This window comes from Somniosus microcephalus, chromosome 8, assembly GCF_052327205.1.
Source record: "Somniosus microcephalus isolate GS21.2 chromosome 8, FLI_Smic_1.0, whole genome shotgun sequence".
Taxonomy (NCBI): domain Eukaryota; kingdom Metazoa; phylum Chordata; class Chondrichthyes; order Squaliformes; family Somniosidae; genus Somniosus; species Somniosus microcephalus.
In genome coordinates, this window is record NC_140994.1 from 120643982 (window position 1) to 120660688 (window position 16707).

Sequence of the window (16707 nt, forward strand, 5' to 3'; positions counted from 1 at the left end):
TTAGCAGAATGAAAGCTAAAAAGGAAAACAATTCAAGTAAATTAAAATGCAGACACAAAAAACACTGGGAAGATTGAAGAGCTGCTATGTATCAAACTGTAGGAAACAATAGCTCTGTCCTTACCGTGCTTCTTTGGTAGATCCACAGTGAACTTGTGTAGTACCTCTCGCGTGTTTCCCTGGAGAGTACCGAACAAAGCCCCAGTACCGTCAATTACGATGAACCCAAACTTGCTGTCATCCGACAGAAGCGCAGTGAGAGCCTTTCAAGAGAATTACAGGCAATGTAAGCGATTTCAACATGCAAAATAGTCATTGGAGAACATGTGTAAGGGCTAGGGCTCGAGTCCCAGTTGATACTGAACAGTTTAATCATCCTTGACCAGAGGGCCTGCTGACCCCAGTCAGCAGAATGAGCCACCCAAGGAGCGGGCTCTCACGTCTTGCCCTACAGATGGTGTCAGCTGTGGCTCAGTGGTACCACTCTCGCCTCGGAGGCAGAAGGTTGTGGGTTCAAGTCCCACTCCAGCAGCCTGAGCACATAATCCAGGACGACACTCCCAGTGCAGTACTGAGGGAGTGCTGCACTGGCGGAGGTCCCTTCTTTCAGATGAGATGTTAAATCGCGGATTCGTCTGCCCTCAGGTGGACATGAAAGGTCCCATGGCACTATTTCGAAGAAGAACAGGGGAGTTCTCCCTGGTGCCCTGGCCAATATTTATCGCTCAACCAACACCTAAAAACAGATTACCTGGTTATTATCACACTGCTGTTTGTGGGACCTTGCTGTGCACAAATTGGCTGCCGCTTTTACTACATTACAACAGTGACAACAGTTCAAAATTACTCCATTGGTTGTAAAGCACTTTTGGACATCCTGAGGTTGTGAAAGATGTGATAAAAATGCAAGTCTGTCTTCCTTTCCTCCAAGAGGTTGAAATGGCCCAGCTTCAACAGACTACTTGCTTACTCTGAAAATCTGCAACTTCTCCACAAAGAGAAATTCTGAATAAACTTTGAAAAATGGGGGAAAATCAGGGAGATGGGGGGAAGCAATCAATCATGGAGGAATCAGGAAGAAGGAACTCCAGCTGAGCATTCCTTCTTAGCCCAGGAGCAAGCCAATTTGAGCAACCCAACTGTCAGCCAATCTAACTCGGGAGACTAGGAATCAAACCAGGGACCTCCTGGTCTGGAGAGCTCAACTATGTGCTGATGTTTACAACTGGGCCACTGGGGATAGCTTCAAATTAAGCAGCAATGTATGGGGAGTATACCATGAGGCGAAGCACTGTGCGCTGAATACACCGAGACCCAGCACTGGAAGGTGAATATATCATGAAATCTAGAATTGTAAGGAGAATATACCCAAAGTAACTGACAGTTACTTACCTCTGTGTGAAATTTGTTGTCACAGAGGTATAGCGATGTGTTAATTGGTTTGAAGGGCTCAAAATCAATGTTAACTTTCTTTTCTTTGCCTTCTTCTGTTACAATTGTTCCACAGTAGACAACCAAACCATTAGGTGGTACTACAAAAACAAGACAGGTACAGTAAGATCAAGTATTAGTGTTTAAAGTAAATTGCTCAGAAAGTCCAAAAATTGAAAACATTCTGCTTCCCCCCCGCCGCACCACGTCAGAACTCTCCCCTCCATTCCAATCTAACTTTATAAGACTGGCAAAGCACAGGACTTGCAGAAGGTGCATCAGAATGGTATTTAACTGCCCAACTCCCTAACACTATAGTTACTAACACATGCTGACCTGGTGTTGCTTGTACACTGGTGCTAATATACTGAAGGAAAATATTGTCTTGGTACTTTAAATTCACCTGCTCACATCGCACCCCCATTAACTGTAATGAAAAGGTACTGCGGCCAAGTATTAACCGTGGGTTGTCTGGGGCGAGCATTTTAACTGCTTAACAGGACGGAATCCATAACTGTACCTTTGGCCATTTATCTCCGTTCAAGTGGACACAATATGAAATGCCACACATTCATTATGTTCACTGAATTTGTGTTTTTAAAAACTCGCTTGGACGGTGTCTGCATTAAAATTTCACATACTGCCATAAGATCCTAGTGGCACCGCTGTATCATGGCTTGCTCTATGGGGCTTAGCTTGCAATGTACTTATCAGCACAATCACATTAAGGGCTTAAGACGGGAGCTCAGGAATAAAAGTCTTTTCAAACACACCAGGTTTTTTTCCCCTTAAAGAAGCATTGTAAGCTGCTGGGTTAGGAAATAAGAGTCAATTTTCTTTGCCCAAGTCCACCCATTCATTTTTCTAGATGATTCCACTCGCCTCGCTTTTCCTTATTTCTAATTTTCTAGGCTCCAGAGTTTATTCCACTTTGGCTTTTCTCCAGCTCAGTCCACCAACCAATGTCTCAGCTTCGCAATATTTGCTTTTCATCATTTCTCATCTCACATTGCTTCCTCACTGGCTTTAATCATCTTTAACTTCAGTCTCTACATTCATTCTAATCCTAATCTGTTTGTCGATAGTGTTCACTAACTTGAACTATCCACTGAATAACCATCAGGTTGGTAACACTGATCTTTGTTCCTGCCTCAGTTTAATAACAAGGCCATGTGGAGCTCGCAGTCAACACATCAGGTCATTACACTTTACCCACTAAGCCATGGGGAGGGGACTTAAATAACTTTCAACACAAGAGGTGACTTTAATGTGAACACATACCGGTGAACAATTGCTGGTATTGACAGGGTCACTGGAACCAGTATCCCACCATAATACATCAAACCCGTGGAGAAATTTGGATAACGCAGAAAAGACTGACCTTTATTGTATAGTTTAAGACGCTGCTGCACAGACGTAATGGCCCCCAGCACAGACAGACGGTTCACTCGAGATTTGATGTTTGAGGCAGTGCCAAACTCATCCGCCAACATCTTTGCTACTCGTGAGATCTGGTCTTTGGGAGGAATGATGAGCGAAATCATACTGGTGCCATTCCTGAAGAAACAACAAGCTGTCAGTAATGTTGAAATGGAAGAAACATTCTTCAACACAGGGGTGCCCAGTCTACTACTTCATGGCACGAATGTGGATCGTCAGCCTTGGCAATCCGGCCCATGAAGCCCAGCAACTATTTGCGCTGGTGTTGCTGATTGACTGTTTTGTAATGTTTGAATGATGTGAGCCGGGGTTGGAAAGGGCTGTTCTCAGCACTGTTGCCTTGTTGGTGGCTAAATCTTAAACCACAACATCTCGATCTGAGAACAACTGCAACATTTAATGAGAACAGAGACTTCACTTCATTCGTGCCTCCCGCCCCCAGTTTTCATGGTCTGCACCCGAGTGGCTAAATTAACTCCCATTACTTGAAGCAATCCATACAATGAACTATCCCATCTTCAAATCAGTGAGGGAACCACCCCACTACTTGTTTTAAATAAATAAATACCAAATATAACAATGTATCCAGCACCATGGGTACACTGGGGCAGTCAGCCAGAGTTCTTGCTCCAGACTGCTGACCCTATTGTGGTTGTTGGGTGAGAATAGGCCCCTCACGCTCTTATAGCCCGAGTGAGGTAGCAGAGCGCTACCTGGTGCTACGGAATAGTGGAAAAGATCCGCCACCTTCAACAGAGAATGCTGGTAAACAACAAATCCCATCTTACTGTACACACAGCTTAGAATTTGTAGAGTAATCGTGAGAATTTCCTGTATATGCGGCTCATAACTTGACACCTGAACACTGGAGAATTTAGCCAGAGTAGCAACAATCTGAAATGTTTGAAATCGTGAGCACAGTGGGAATTCTGTGTTGTAGCCGCTACACAGCAAGGATGTTGATCTCGCCTGCAGACTTCTCCACTTCAGTCTGTGCTCTGTACACTCCGTTGCAACGAGAGCACTGCAGTAAGGACGGAGCAGAGGTTGCAGAGAGAGTGAGATACGTGTCAAAGAATAACATTACAGGCCACTGCCCAGAATGATCACAATGTCGACACCAACCACCACACCAGACTGAACACCTGCTCAGGGCAAAATAAAATCATTCAACTCAATGGAATTTCTGAGCCTTCTTGCAAAGTCAGAAACAACATTGACAGCAAAAACAGACACAATTACACCCCCCCCCCCCACACCCATTTTCCAACATGCCTCTCACTGACCCAGTATGTATTCTCTTAACAAATGAATGGCTGTATTATTTTGTTAACTATCTATTGCTTGCTTAAAAAACAGTAAAAGCTTTGCTGTTTCTGGTCACCCAATAGCTCAGTTGGCAAGTTGGGGGAAAGAATGAAGTCTGTGCTCCTGTCCCCGATTGTGAGCCAGTTGGCCCTGGTGAAAGCTCCTTAACGTTACGTGGAAATTACAACTCAATTAGGCTGTCCGACCCAACCAATCCGTGTCCACTCTCCCAGTAGCAGTATCCAAATCCCATGTGCCCACCCTATTCCCATATCCCTTTATCCCCTTTTCCTAAAACCACCTATCTTGCCTATTCTTAAATGTTGACATGGTCTCTGCTTCAATCACTAACTCTGGCAGTGCATTGCACAGCCTCACCCCTCTGTTAAAAAGTTTCTCCTGCTCTCTGTCCTCAATCTCTCACATTTAAGTTTATATTCTATGTCCCCTTGTTCTGGATCCCTCAGCCACTGGAAACAGTCTGTTTCTATCCACTCTGTCCCACCTCTTCATTTTAAACATCTCCATCAACTCAGCTCAATCTCCTCTGCTCTACTGAAACAGCCTCAATTTTTCCAAGTATTTTTTCATACAGTATTTGTATTTCCCAGTGATTCTGCACTGTACCTTCTCTATTGCCTCAACATCCTTCCCATACTGTGGAGCCCAAAATTGCACACAGTATCCAAACTGTGGTCTTACTAATGATTTATATAGATTAAAATACACAGATCGCACATGCAGGTATTGAGTGATCCAAGTCATCTGTGCTGCCCATGCTAGTCGAATAGTCTACCATCGCTCATTGGCCAGATTGATATGAAGAACAGCCACCGAGGATAAGTTGTCAGAGGGCAGTGATTCAATAGGGTAGATACAGAGAAGCTATTTCTTTCATCCTTTAAAATGAAGTTCAGGACGTGGAACATCAGGACCCTCATGGACAACCCCAACAGCGACAGACCGGAATGCCATACTGCAACCACCGTCCGCCCCACCATCAGTCACCCGAGAACTCATTTTTAGTGCGGAAGCAAGTCATCCTCGGTTCCGAGGGACTGCCGAAGGAGGAGAAGATTTCCTCTGAAGCTGGATTTTTGTAATAATGGTTTCCTTTTACAAATAAGATGCTTTTATATATTTTTTGAAAAGGTTGAAAATGTAGATGGGAAATTTTTACAAACCATGAAAATTCTCCCTCCTTGCTGATTCACCTCTTAACAATAGCTCAATTCACACAAAGAAAATCTTGTACAACTGAACTCTTCACATCAAGCAGATTCAGAGTTCAACTCCAGTTCTGAACCTACTTTTGCATGGAATTGCATTGTATACTTCCACAATGCAACACAAGACACTTGACAAAGTTGTTCTTTTAAAGGATCCTAGAAGCCCACACATACTCAAGTGCTGTGCTGTCATGAAGCTTTGGTGGTCAGCTAGCCTTCAAGAAAAGGGGGATGCTAGGATCCAGAAGCTCAACCGACACCACGGCCTTGACCCAATCAGCTAGCAATCTCATAGTTCATATTTTAAGAGTCACAGATTGAACGGGACACTCAAAAGCTGCGAGAGAGCAGTATCTGGCAGCATTCCTCAACATTCAAATGAATGACCAAAGCCCCCCGCCCCCCCCATGGCTCCATTGGTAAAGATGTCATGTACAAAGCACAAAGTCCCTGATTAACTCTCCAATATACAATGGTAGCTGCTTGCAGCCAATGGGTAGCAGTTGGGCACTGTGATTAGACACTGTGCATGAATCAGTGCCTTTGGATAGGGGAAAGGAGGAGGGGCAAGAGAGAAGAGTTAATCCCAGGTTGGATGCATCACACAAATGCTCAAGGAAATGGCCACTATGGAGCCTTAAATCAAACCAGTGATTGAATGACAGACCAGATATTGATTTTTTTTTTTTTTTTTTTTTTTTTTTTTTTTTTAAATGGCTTTCTAAAGTGACCTCAGTGACGAGCATCAGTGTTTTATGCTGTAATAAACTCAGTGTAGCACAATACCCACAACAAACAAACAGAAACGGTTACGCTGCCTGATGCTGCCCCTCCCAGTAGCAGTATGATTAAGAGCCTATACTTAATATAGGTTATACAAAAGCAAAATACTGTGGATGCTGGAAATCTGAAATAAAAACAGAAAATGCTGGAAATACACAGGTCAGGCAGCTTCTGTGGAGAGAGAAACAGAGTTAACGTTTCAGGTCAACGACCCTTCGTCAGAACTGGCAAAGGGTCTTCGACCTGAAACGTTAACTCTGTTTCTCTCTCCAAAGATGCTAGCTGACCTGCTGAGTATTTCCAGCATTTACTGCTTTTATTACTTAATATAGGTTATTTGCCTGAAGAGCTAATGAGTCCAGCAACACAGGATCCTGAAGGCATTAACTCTTGGTCCCATGGTCACACACAGCCTCCAGTATAACTCACCCAAGTGGCTGCTCTTCATATGTAAACCCAGGAGACAATGAGGGCAGCACAGCTGAGCCAGATCATGCTCTCTTCCAACATTGAAAAGTGCACTTTCCAGCAGGAGTCACTGGAGAGCTGAAGAACCTCTGCAAGGAGGTCGAAAAAATGCAACAGGAAAGGACAACTGAAAAATTATATAAAATGACAGACTCCAACCGAGGCAATGAAATGTCTTTTCACTGTTACCGATGGACTGCAATGTATCTCCTGTACTTTGCATCATAAAACAATGCCCTTAACACAAACAGAACCAGTCCCTAATAAAGAGGAATGTTGGATAAATCCAAGCGAATACATTGGGTTCGAATAGATTTGGAGCAATTCACCTCGTTAAAACGAGGCCAGGTACACCTTCAGTGAATACACTTTGAAAACCAACTGTTTGAAAATGATTTAGCTTTAATGAGCAGTGACTTAAAACACAACAATCTGTAACAAGGGACTCGGAACCCCGCGTACACAAACTCCCCAAACCTGCAATATGTCTGTACTCAGCTATTAATGTCCAAATAGTTCAGCCATAGCTTAGACATACCTTACTTACTTAATTACATGCTACAACAGCAATTGGCTGCATCTCCAACAGGCTCCATTTACAACAACTTGCATTTATATAGCACCTTTAAAGTAGCAAAACGTCCCAAGGCGCTAAACAAGAGCATTATCAATTTAAAAATTGACACCGAGCCACAGGTGGTGATATCAGGACAGATGATCAAAAGCTTGGTCAGAGGTAGGTTTTAAGGAGCATCTTAAAAGGAGGAGAGGATTAGTGAGGCGGAGATATTTAGGGAGGGAATTCCAGAGCTTAGGCCCAGGGCAGCTCAAAGCAGAACTGTCAACGGTGCAGCGATTAAAATCAGATGTGCAAGATGCCAGAATTGGAGGAGCGCAGAGATCTCAAAGGTTTGTGGGGCTGGAGGAGGTTACAGAGATAGGGAGGGGCAAGGCCACAGAGGGATTTGAAAACAAGGTTGAAGATTTTAAAATTGAGGCGTTATCACACCAGGAGCCAGTGTAGGTCAGCGAGCACAGGGGTGATGGGTGAATGGGACTTTGTGCGTTAGTTTAAAGGCAGCAGAGTTTTGGATGAGCTCAGGTTTATGGAGGGTGGGAGATGGGAGGCTGGCCAGGAGAGCCTTGGAATAGTCGAGTCTCGAGGTAACCAAGGCAGGGAGGAGGGTATCAGCAGGTGAGCTGAGGCATGGGCAGAGTCGGGCAATGTTACAGAGGTGGAAGTAGGCGGTCTTGGTGATGGAGCAGTTATGTGGTCGGAAGCTCGTCTCAGGGTCAAACACTACACCAACGTTGTGAATGATCTGGCTCGGCTTCAGACAGTTGCCCGGGACAGAAAGTTAGTGGCAAAGACCAAAGATAACAGCTTCAGTCTTCCAATATTTAGTTGGGATGAAATTTCTGCTCATCCAATACTGGAAATCAGACAAGCAATGTGACAAATCAGAGACTCTCTCAATCCATGGTACCAGAAATAAACCAGGGGTTTATTCTGATGTTGTGTGAATCCAGTTGCAAGCCAAGTCCATCTCTGCAATGCACAGCACACAACACATCGTGGGAGTACACAACACACCCTCTCATAAGGATACAATCCATTGAGGCAATGCAGAAATTCAAGACAAAATTTCATTAAGAAAAAGCAAAGGCAACGTAACTGCTCTAAAGAACAGATTCCACTTCAGCATCCAGAAGGCGGTGAACACCACTGCCTTTAGAGAACTTGAGCATTTCTCCCAACTCATATCTGCCCTTGGAACAGAACAGGTTGGACTAAAAGAAAGCAAAGAGTGGAGCAGTCCCATATAAAGTTAGCACTAAAGGCTGATAACACCTCATCACCTAAACCTAAAAACAGTGACTCCTGAAAGCATGGGAATTTAATCCTTCAGCCTTCTCCATGAGACAGCTCCAGTTAGGATTACAGGAAAGTTGTACAGGTAGACTATCCTTTATCCGAACTTTCAAAAACCGAAAACCTCTAAAAACCAAAAGTTTTTTCGTTCAGCGTAAGTCGTGCGCACGACTTACGCTGAGCAGGGCAGAGGGTCACAGAGTTCCCTCCTGGGTAGGAGATTGCAGACCGAGCCGGGCAGTGTGAAGGAGGTACCGGGAGAGTGAACCCAACAATACAGCGGCCTGTCCGATATTCTTTTCTCCCCCCGAACCGAACCGCGGCCCGTCCGATATTCTTTTCTTCCCCCCGCCGCCCCCAACCCAACCCGACCCGCGGCCCGTCTGATATTCTTTTCTCTTCCCCCCCCCCCCCCACCCGTCCGATATTCTTTTCTCCCCCACCCGACCCGACCCACCCCCCCCCCGACCTGAACCGCGGCCCGTCCGATATTCTTTCCCCCCTCCCCCCCCTGAACCGCGGCCCGTCCGATATTCTTTTCTCCCCCCCCACCCGACCCGATTTGCGGGCCAGCTTAGTAGGAGTCAGCCGATATCCGGCTTTCCAGAGAAGCAGGAAGGGGAATGAGACACGGAACAGTCACAAGAGGTAGCCTGAACTTTTAAAATTTATATTAAATACAAATTTCCCAGTCTTATAATACCTTCTGAAATCCGAAAAATTCCGAAAACCGAAACTCAGCTGGTCCCAAGGCTTTCGGATAAGGGATAGTCTACCTGTACTATGAATTCTAAATCTTAGTGCCTCAACACATAGTAGTTTCTTCCATTCTTGTTCTGTCTCATTACTAGGATTTTAGTGGAGTGTAACGCTGCGTGGTCAGAGTTTGAATGGTCCACTGTTAGAATTTCTTTTCCTCCGCCAAATAAACGTTTCAATAAAGTGTTAACAGAGGACACGCAAATTTTTGTACTGTGGCAAAACATTTGGCAGTATAATTAGAGACTTTGTCCTTGCAAACTTGTGGTTACTAGTCCAACAATAATGGTGCAAACAGTTTGAGATGACAAATTAAGATTACACAGCAGATGGCATAACATTTAAACACACTGAAGTAGATTTTTCTTGTACTGTATTCTACCTGTCCATTAAGTAAACTTGGCAACTCCTGCTCTGTGCTTTACTTGCAGCTGGCTGGAGGCATTTAACAATTTGTGAAGATGTCCATCACATGACATTATGAAGTCCCTCTTCTGATGAATGGGGGTGGGGAGGAAACAATGGCATGAACATCACTCGCTATTTACGATGTCACTTGGAGAATAACTTCATGTCACAGTTTTACACAAAATGCTCCCAGTAGTAGTAGCAGGTTAAGAAGAGGTGATAAGTATAAGCATTTAAATTTCTTAGTTTTAAGATTGTAGGTTAACCAGGTACAAGTAAAAAGAATTCAAGAGATCCCAGCCACAAATGAGAACCAGAAAGTTGGTAAATACACAAAGCCCAGGAAATTAGCAGGTTTGATCCATGGTCTGTGCCACATTGCCCTTATTGCTGTCCTGTCAGAGACCTGCCACTGTGTGGAGTCTGTGAAGCCAGTGCAACTCCATCAAAGTTTCCTTAAATTAATGTAAACCACTCCAAAACTAGTTAACAAATTTCACAAGATATTTCCCCACCCCCGATTCCACTGGACTCCATGCAACTGGTGCAAAAACTTACAGGTCCAACTATAAAACACCCGGCCTATGTGCTAACAGAGGAGAGGCAGGGGAAGGGCACCAGCCACTGCACCTGCTCACAGTCCAGTGAACCCTGCTCCAAAATGTATGAATGTTTACACATTAGTTGAGGACGTGGTATTCAGCTGTGAGGGTCCCATGCATGAATAGCCCGTACATTTTTGCTTGGGGTTCCTTCCCTCCTGGAGGCAGACCAAATTTGTGAAAATTGTACAATAATTTGAAATAAGCAACATAAATAAAGCAAAGTGGAAATTGTACACTTAAAAAATGTGAAGCAATCAGCATTAATCTACAAGCCTATAATTGGAGGGTGGCCTCAAACCATGTCTAAATAGTTCAGTCCAGTCACAAGAGGAGTGAAACATGGAGGAGGAAATAAAAGACAACTACAGTTCCTGTGATTACTGCTAGAAGGAATAGACTGCAGTAAACGGGGTGGGGAAATCAGAGGATGTAAATCTCAGATAGTTAAAGGATCAGGATTTTTATGTTGGAACTAAATGTACAGAATTATGTCTGGTATGGAGCAGTAACACAAAGATTCAGGTGCTGTTTATTAACAGCATCTAAACCAAGATGCATATTAAATCAAAGCATCTTAATTATCAAGATAACCGAGAGAGTTGGGACTTGACACTTTAGAGAAGCGTAGGCTATGATGTGATCTGATTGAAGTTTATAAGATGAAGGGAATAGATTATGTCCCAGTTGACAGTTTGTTCAAATAGGTTAGGGAGGACATGGGGTCAAAATTAAGTTATGCAAGGTTAGATGTCAGGAGGTGGTTCTTCTCCCAGAGAATAGTGGACCTCTGGAACAGGCTGCCGCCTCGTGCGATGGATGCCGATTCGCAGAATTCTTTCAAGCGAGAACTGGACCGGTTTCTGGTTGGGGCAGACATCACCTCTTACTACTTCAGGGAATTCGGGGCCAGAGTAATCTGCTGGACTAGTTCTGATCACCTAGGTGGGTTGGAGAAGAATTTCCCAGTTTTTTCCCTCCAAATTGGCCTGGGTTTTTAATCTTGTATTTCACCTCTCGCAGATCAGTTTTGGGTGGGGTGGATCACAGATTGTGGGGGGCTGGATGGACCAGAGGGGCTTTACCTGCCCATCACTGTTCTTATGTATGTTTGTATTACCACTTTGAAACGCACCCAAAGGTTACCCCAGTGTCTCAGACACAGCCTAACCACATAGACCAGGTTTAATTCCTTGTCTGTGCTAAACCACTCTCAGCTGGGGCACTACCAGGGACACCATGCAAGTGCAAATGTCAAGATTAGGCTCAGCCTCCACAGTTGAATATCTTGCCAGCATGAACGGCTATTTGTGCAAGGTACAAGGTGGCTGCCACCGACTATGGATTTGCACCCCAAGCAGGAGTCAGTGCCTTCAGAAGAGGGAAGAAAACTGGGCAATAATACCTCACAGCCTTTGTAACAGATAAGTGGAGCCCAAGGAACGAATTTGATTGTATTTTCAATAATAGTCATCTCCCAAACAAATCAATTACTGCCAATAATATCACATTACACGATTCAAACAGCACTCAAATTAAGGATCAGACGCACGGATTTTTAAACTTCAGGATAAAGAACAAATGGATTTCAGCTGTAGGCATCAATTCAATTTCATGGCTTTACAACACACAGTACACTGTCAGCATTCAAAACCTCGTGAATTGAATCCCTATACCACCGTCGTTTAAGTCAAAGGATTAGACTGCACGGAGCCTGCTGCTGGCAAAATAAAACACACCAAGAATGGAATTCCACCTGTGTGTATTATATAAACCACAGGCTACAGGGTGTTTTGAAGACTTGTATTTATATAGCAACTTTCACATTCTCAAGTCATCCCAAATTGCACAATGGCCAAAGAATTGTTTTGAAGTGCAGTAAACATGATCTATGCAAACACAGCCGCCAAACTATAAACAGCTGGATCCCACAAACAGCCAGGAGATGAATGACCAATTGAGCATGGAACTTTCTGCTCAGTATTTTTCGGGAGTGTTGGATGAGGGACAAATTTTAGCCAGGACAACGGGAAAATTTGTTGCCTTTCTTCAGAGTGGCATGTCCATAGAAAGAGGCAGTGTTCTAATTTATTAATTTATTATCTAAATCAGAACACTGCAGCTTCAACAGTGAAGCACCCCCACCCCCCCAAAAAAGGTCGATCATCACAGCCCCAGGACATCGCTGCAGGAGTTCCTCAGGGCAGTGTCCTAGGCCCAACCACCTTCAGCTGCTTCATCAATGACCTTCCCTCCAACATAAGGTCAGAAATGGCGATGTTCGCTGATGACTGCACAGTGTCCAGCGCCATTCACAACTCCTCAGATAATGAAGCAGTCCATGCCCGCATGCAACAACACCTGGACGACATTCAGGCTTGGGCTAAGTGGCAGGTAACATTTGCGCCACACCAAGTGCCAGGCAATGACCATCTCCAACAAGCGAAAGTCTAACCACCTCCCCTTGACATTCAATGCATTACCATCGCCAAATCCCCCACCATCAACATCCTGGGGGGTCACCATTGATCAGAAACTGAACTGGACCAGCCATATAAATACTGTGGCTACAAGAGCAGGTCAGAGGCTGGGAATTCTGCAGTGAGTGTCTCACCTCCTGACTCCCCAAAGCCTTTCCACCATCTACAAGACACAAGTCAGGAGTGTGATGGAATACTCTCCACTTGCCTGGATGAGTGCAGCTCCAACAACACTCAAGAAGCTCGACACCATCCAGGACAAAGCAGCCCGCTTGATTGGCGCCCCATCCACCACCGGCACACCGTGGCTGCAGTGTGTACCGTCTACAAGATGCACTGCAACAACTCACCAAGGCTTCTTCGGCAGCACCTCCCAAACCCACGACTTCTTCCACCTAGAAGGACAAGGGCAGCAGGCGCATGGGAACACCACCACCTCCAAATTCCCCTCCAAGTCACACACCACCCCGACTTAGAATTATACTGCCGATCCTTCATCGTTGCTGGGTCAAAATCCTGGAACTCCCTGCTTAACAGCACTGTGGGAGTACCATCACCACACGGACTGCAGCGGTTCAAGGCGGCGGCTCACCACCATCTTCGAGGGCAATTAGGGATGGGCAATAAATGCTGGCCTTGCCAGCGACGCCCACATCCCATAAACTAATTTTAAAAAGTTCCATCCATCCCAGCTCACAGGGCAGGGTCCCACCATCTCATACAAACCAAATAGGAGGAAGATGAGAATCCAAGAGCCCAGCACCCAACAACCAGTCAACGGCAGCAAGCACTTTAAAAATAAAACTATTCCATCTCCAATGATGGAGCAAAGGGAAAGAAAAATATATGAGACACAAGCAATGACATGTCCACAGCAGGGCAGTGATCAGGCAGTACATTAAAGACAAATTCTTTTTTTTAAAAACTTTCCTCTTCAATGAGGGTAGGAGAAAGTTTGAAAGACAGCACAAGGTGGGTAGCAGCTCCACTACTGGATTGTGAGCCACAAGAGGCCTGGTAGCCTGACCGTTTATTGAAACCTATTAAAACAGGATTTTGCAGGCCAATTATGTAAGAACATGAGCAGGAGGTGGCCATTCAGCCCCTCGTGCCTGCTCTGTCATTCAATACGATCATGGCTGATCTTCTACCTCAACTCCACCTTCCCACACTATCCCCATATCCCTTGGTATCCAAAAATCTATCGATCGGTCTTGAACATACTCGAGGACTGAGCCTCCACAAGTAGGTGAGCAACAGCTTACCCACTGAAGGCCGTGGCCAAGCTGCACAATAAAACACATTCATTTCTTGAGCCAAAAGCAAGCATTCCAAACATGAACTTTATCATTTCACAGAGCTGAAGCACAGAAATTTGCAGTAATTTATTTTCAGAAGCACACAAATGGAGGTAGAATGGCAAAAGAACAACTTTGGACAAATATCTCACCCAAGCAGTGGAGGAGCAGCACACTCAGGTCAGAGGGATATTTGCAATGTTGAGGGAGTTACTTCACCAAGATTTTGGGTGAAAAGGCGGATCTTGTGCTTTTGCCCCATACTGCTCCTTTGGTTCCATGCCTCAGTGAGAATCGCCTCCAGGAAAAAGACAGTCATCCATAAATATACTGAGAAATGTTGGTATAGACAAGAGGAAAAAATGCTCCCTCAACTAAAGCTGGTGGAGCAGAAGCAACAGTTGGTTACAATGTCAGCTCAATGAGAACACAGCTGTGTGATGTTGTGGTTCCCGAGTCCTGCTCCACTCCTCACTTTAAAAAAAATCCTAGTCACAACAGACCCTGTTTAGCCCAGCAGTGTTGCCATAACAGATCATGCTTGAGGAGCAGGGGGCACTGCACACATGGGTGCCCCCCTAACTACCAGTCCCAGTTAATTGACAGAAGTATTCCCACAGGGAGTGGAGTTTATACCAGCACCCAAGGTCTCCACTACATAGAATTCTACTGAAAAGTGCATCAGACGGCGGGAAAGGTTATGCCTTGGCTGTGATCCTTCCTCCATGATCGAATAGCTCGTTGACATTCATGGTCTAATCTTACATGAGGAATAGCCAGAGTGGGGAAAAAAACTGGAGAAAAAATATACATTGCAAATTGCATCCCATCCAGTCAATGAGAAAAGATCAAAACAGAGCTGACCCATGTCGCAACACTATTAGTGAGGAGCACTATGAGGGAGAGGAAACAATACTAGAAAATTCCTTATAAAAAAGTTTTAAAAAGAACTGGAGGGTAAATCATCAGGTTACTATCCAGCAATTCAAATACAAAGCAACATGGACAAAAACTCAGGTGCAGGCAGGGGTGAGCTTAGGGGGCTGAGAAGCAAGCAGCCAGAGGAAAAGCTCTTATCAAGCAATGATCGCACACTTTCCAGGAATGGCAGTGACTGATGGGGTGACTCCCAGAAGCCTGGGAAACTTGAATGAGCTTATCCCATGCACACTGCTGCCAACTAAAGGATTGAATCTCTGCTCAGTGAAGCCTCACCCACGGCTCGGGGGCAAGTGCAGGTAAATCTACAGTAGAAGTGGCTGGTAGCAAGAGTACAGTCCGTTGGAACATTATTCTGGGAATTTATGTGTCGGAGATCTAACGCACATAGGATTGGATCAGGGTTCTGTGGCAGTGCGAACATTTCAAAGGAGATCTTGCTGGGGGTGCTGTAAGTGGCGCTCATCATACAAGTCACATGGTTGTTCACTGAGTCTGGGCAACAGGAAGAAACTAACCCGATGAGATCAGCCACAGCTTCAGTTACTAATTTCAGCAAGCCTCAGCTAAAACTGCAAAGTCCACAGCTTCACATCTGTGAATGAAATATAATGATGTAGTACCAAATGAAAAGGACTATGGGACCCCAAATCACAATTAGGTTAAAGTATACTCCTCTACCTCATGTACCCCAACTTAGCTGTGTCACTGAGTGGCAAGCACACTTCCTGCTCACAGAGAAAGAACTTCCATTTACGTAGCACTCTGTGATGTCCCAAACTGCTACACAGCAAATTAAGCACTTATTGAATTGTAGTTACTGTTAGAAGGAAATGCAGCAGCCAGTTTGCACACAAGGCCCCACAAACAGCAATAAGATAAATGGCCAGATCATCTGGGTTTTTTTTTTTTTTAAAAAGTGATGTTGGTTGAGGGATAAATATTGGCCAGGATACCGCAAGGGCTCCCTGCTCTTCTTTGCAATAGTGCCATGGGATCTTTTACATCCACTCGAGGGGCTTGGAACCATCCACTTGGTTTAACGTCTCAACGCAAGACGGCACTTCTGACAATGCAGCTCTCTCTCAGCACTACACTGAAGTGTAGAACATGTGCTCCAGATCAGAGTGGAGTTTGTACTCAGCCTCCTTACTCAGTGGTGAGTAGGGCGAACAACTTGAAGAGGGTGGGAGAGAGGAGGGGCCGAAGAGTACAAAATGTCACTATACTGCTCTCACGCACCCAACTAATATCACAGCAGAGACACAGAAGTAAAAATCCTAGAAGTGTCAGCCTTGGCACAGTTGGTAGCAGCCGCCTCGGAGTCAGAAGGTTCAAGTCCCACTCCAGAGACTGGAGCACAAAAAATCTCGGCTGACACTCTAGTGCAGTGCTGAGGGAGTGCTGCACTGTCGGAGGTGTCGTCGTTCGGATGAAACATTAACCAGAGATCCCATCTGCTCTCTCAAGTGGACGTAAAAGATCCCATGGATTAACTGGTCGTTATCACACTGTTGTTTGTGGGAGCTTGCTGTGTGCAAATTGGCTGCCGCGTTCCCAACATTACAATAGTGATCATACTTCATTGGCTGTAAAACGTTTTCGGACGACAGTGGACATGAAAGGCGCTGTAGAAATGCAAGTCTTTCTTTCCTTCTTTCTAGATGAAAATCCACACAAAATTACCTG

General features: G+C 44.9%; 1 protein-coding gene across 3 annotated transcripts in view; it reads right to left on the reverse strand.

Moving 5' to 3' along the window:
* The window catches only part of LOC147113763 (eukaryotic peptide chain release factor subunit 1), a 39921-nt gene that overhangs the window by 18277 nt on the left and 4937 nt on the right, over nt 1-16707 (reverse strand). For 2 of the 3 annotated variants that reach the window (XM_085995073.1, XM_085995074.1), the window contains exons 2-4: nt 2813-2988; nt 1393-1532; nt 125-263 (exon numbers count right to left, since the gene is read on the reverse strand). In XM_085995073.1, the coding sequence (XP_085851199.1) occupies nt 125-263; nt 1393-1532; nt 2813-2988 (455 nt within the window). Of the gene's footprint in view, nt 1-124; nt 264-1392; nt 1533-2812; nt 2989-16599; nt 16687-16707 lie in introns of those variants that run through there. The other variant, XM_085995075.1, reaches the window with a different exon arrangement.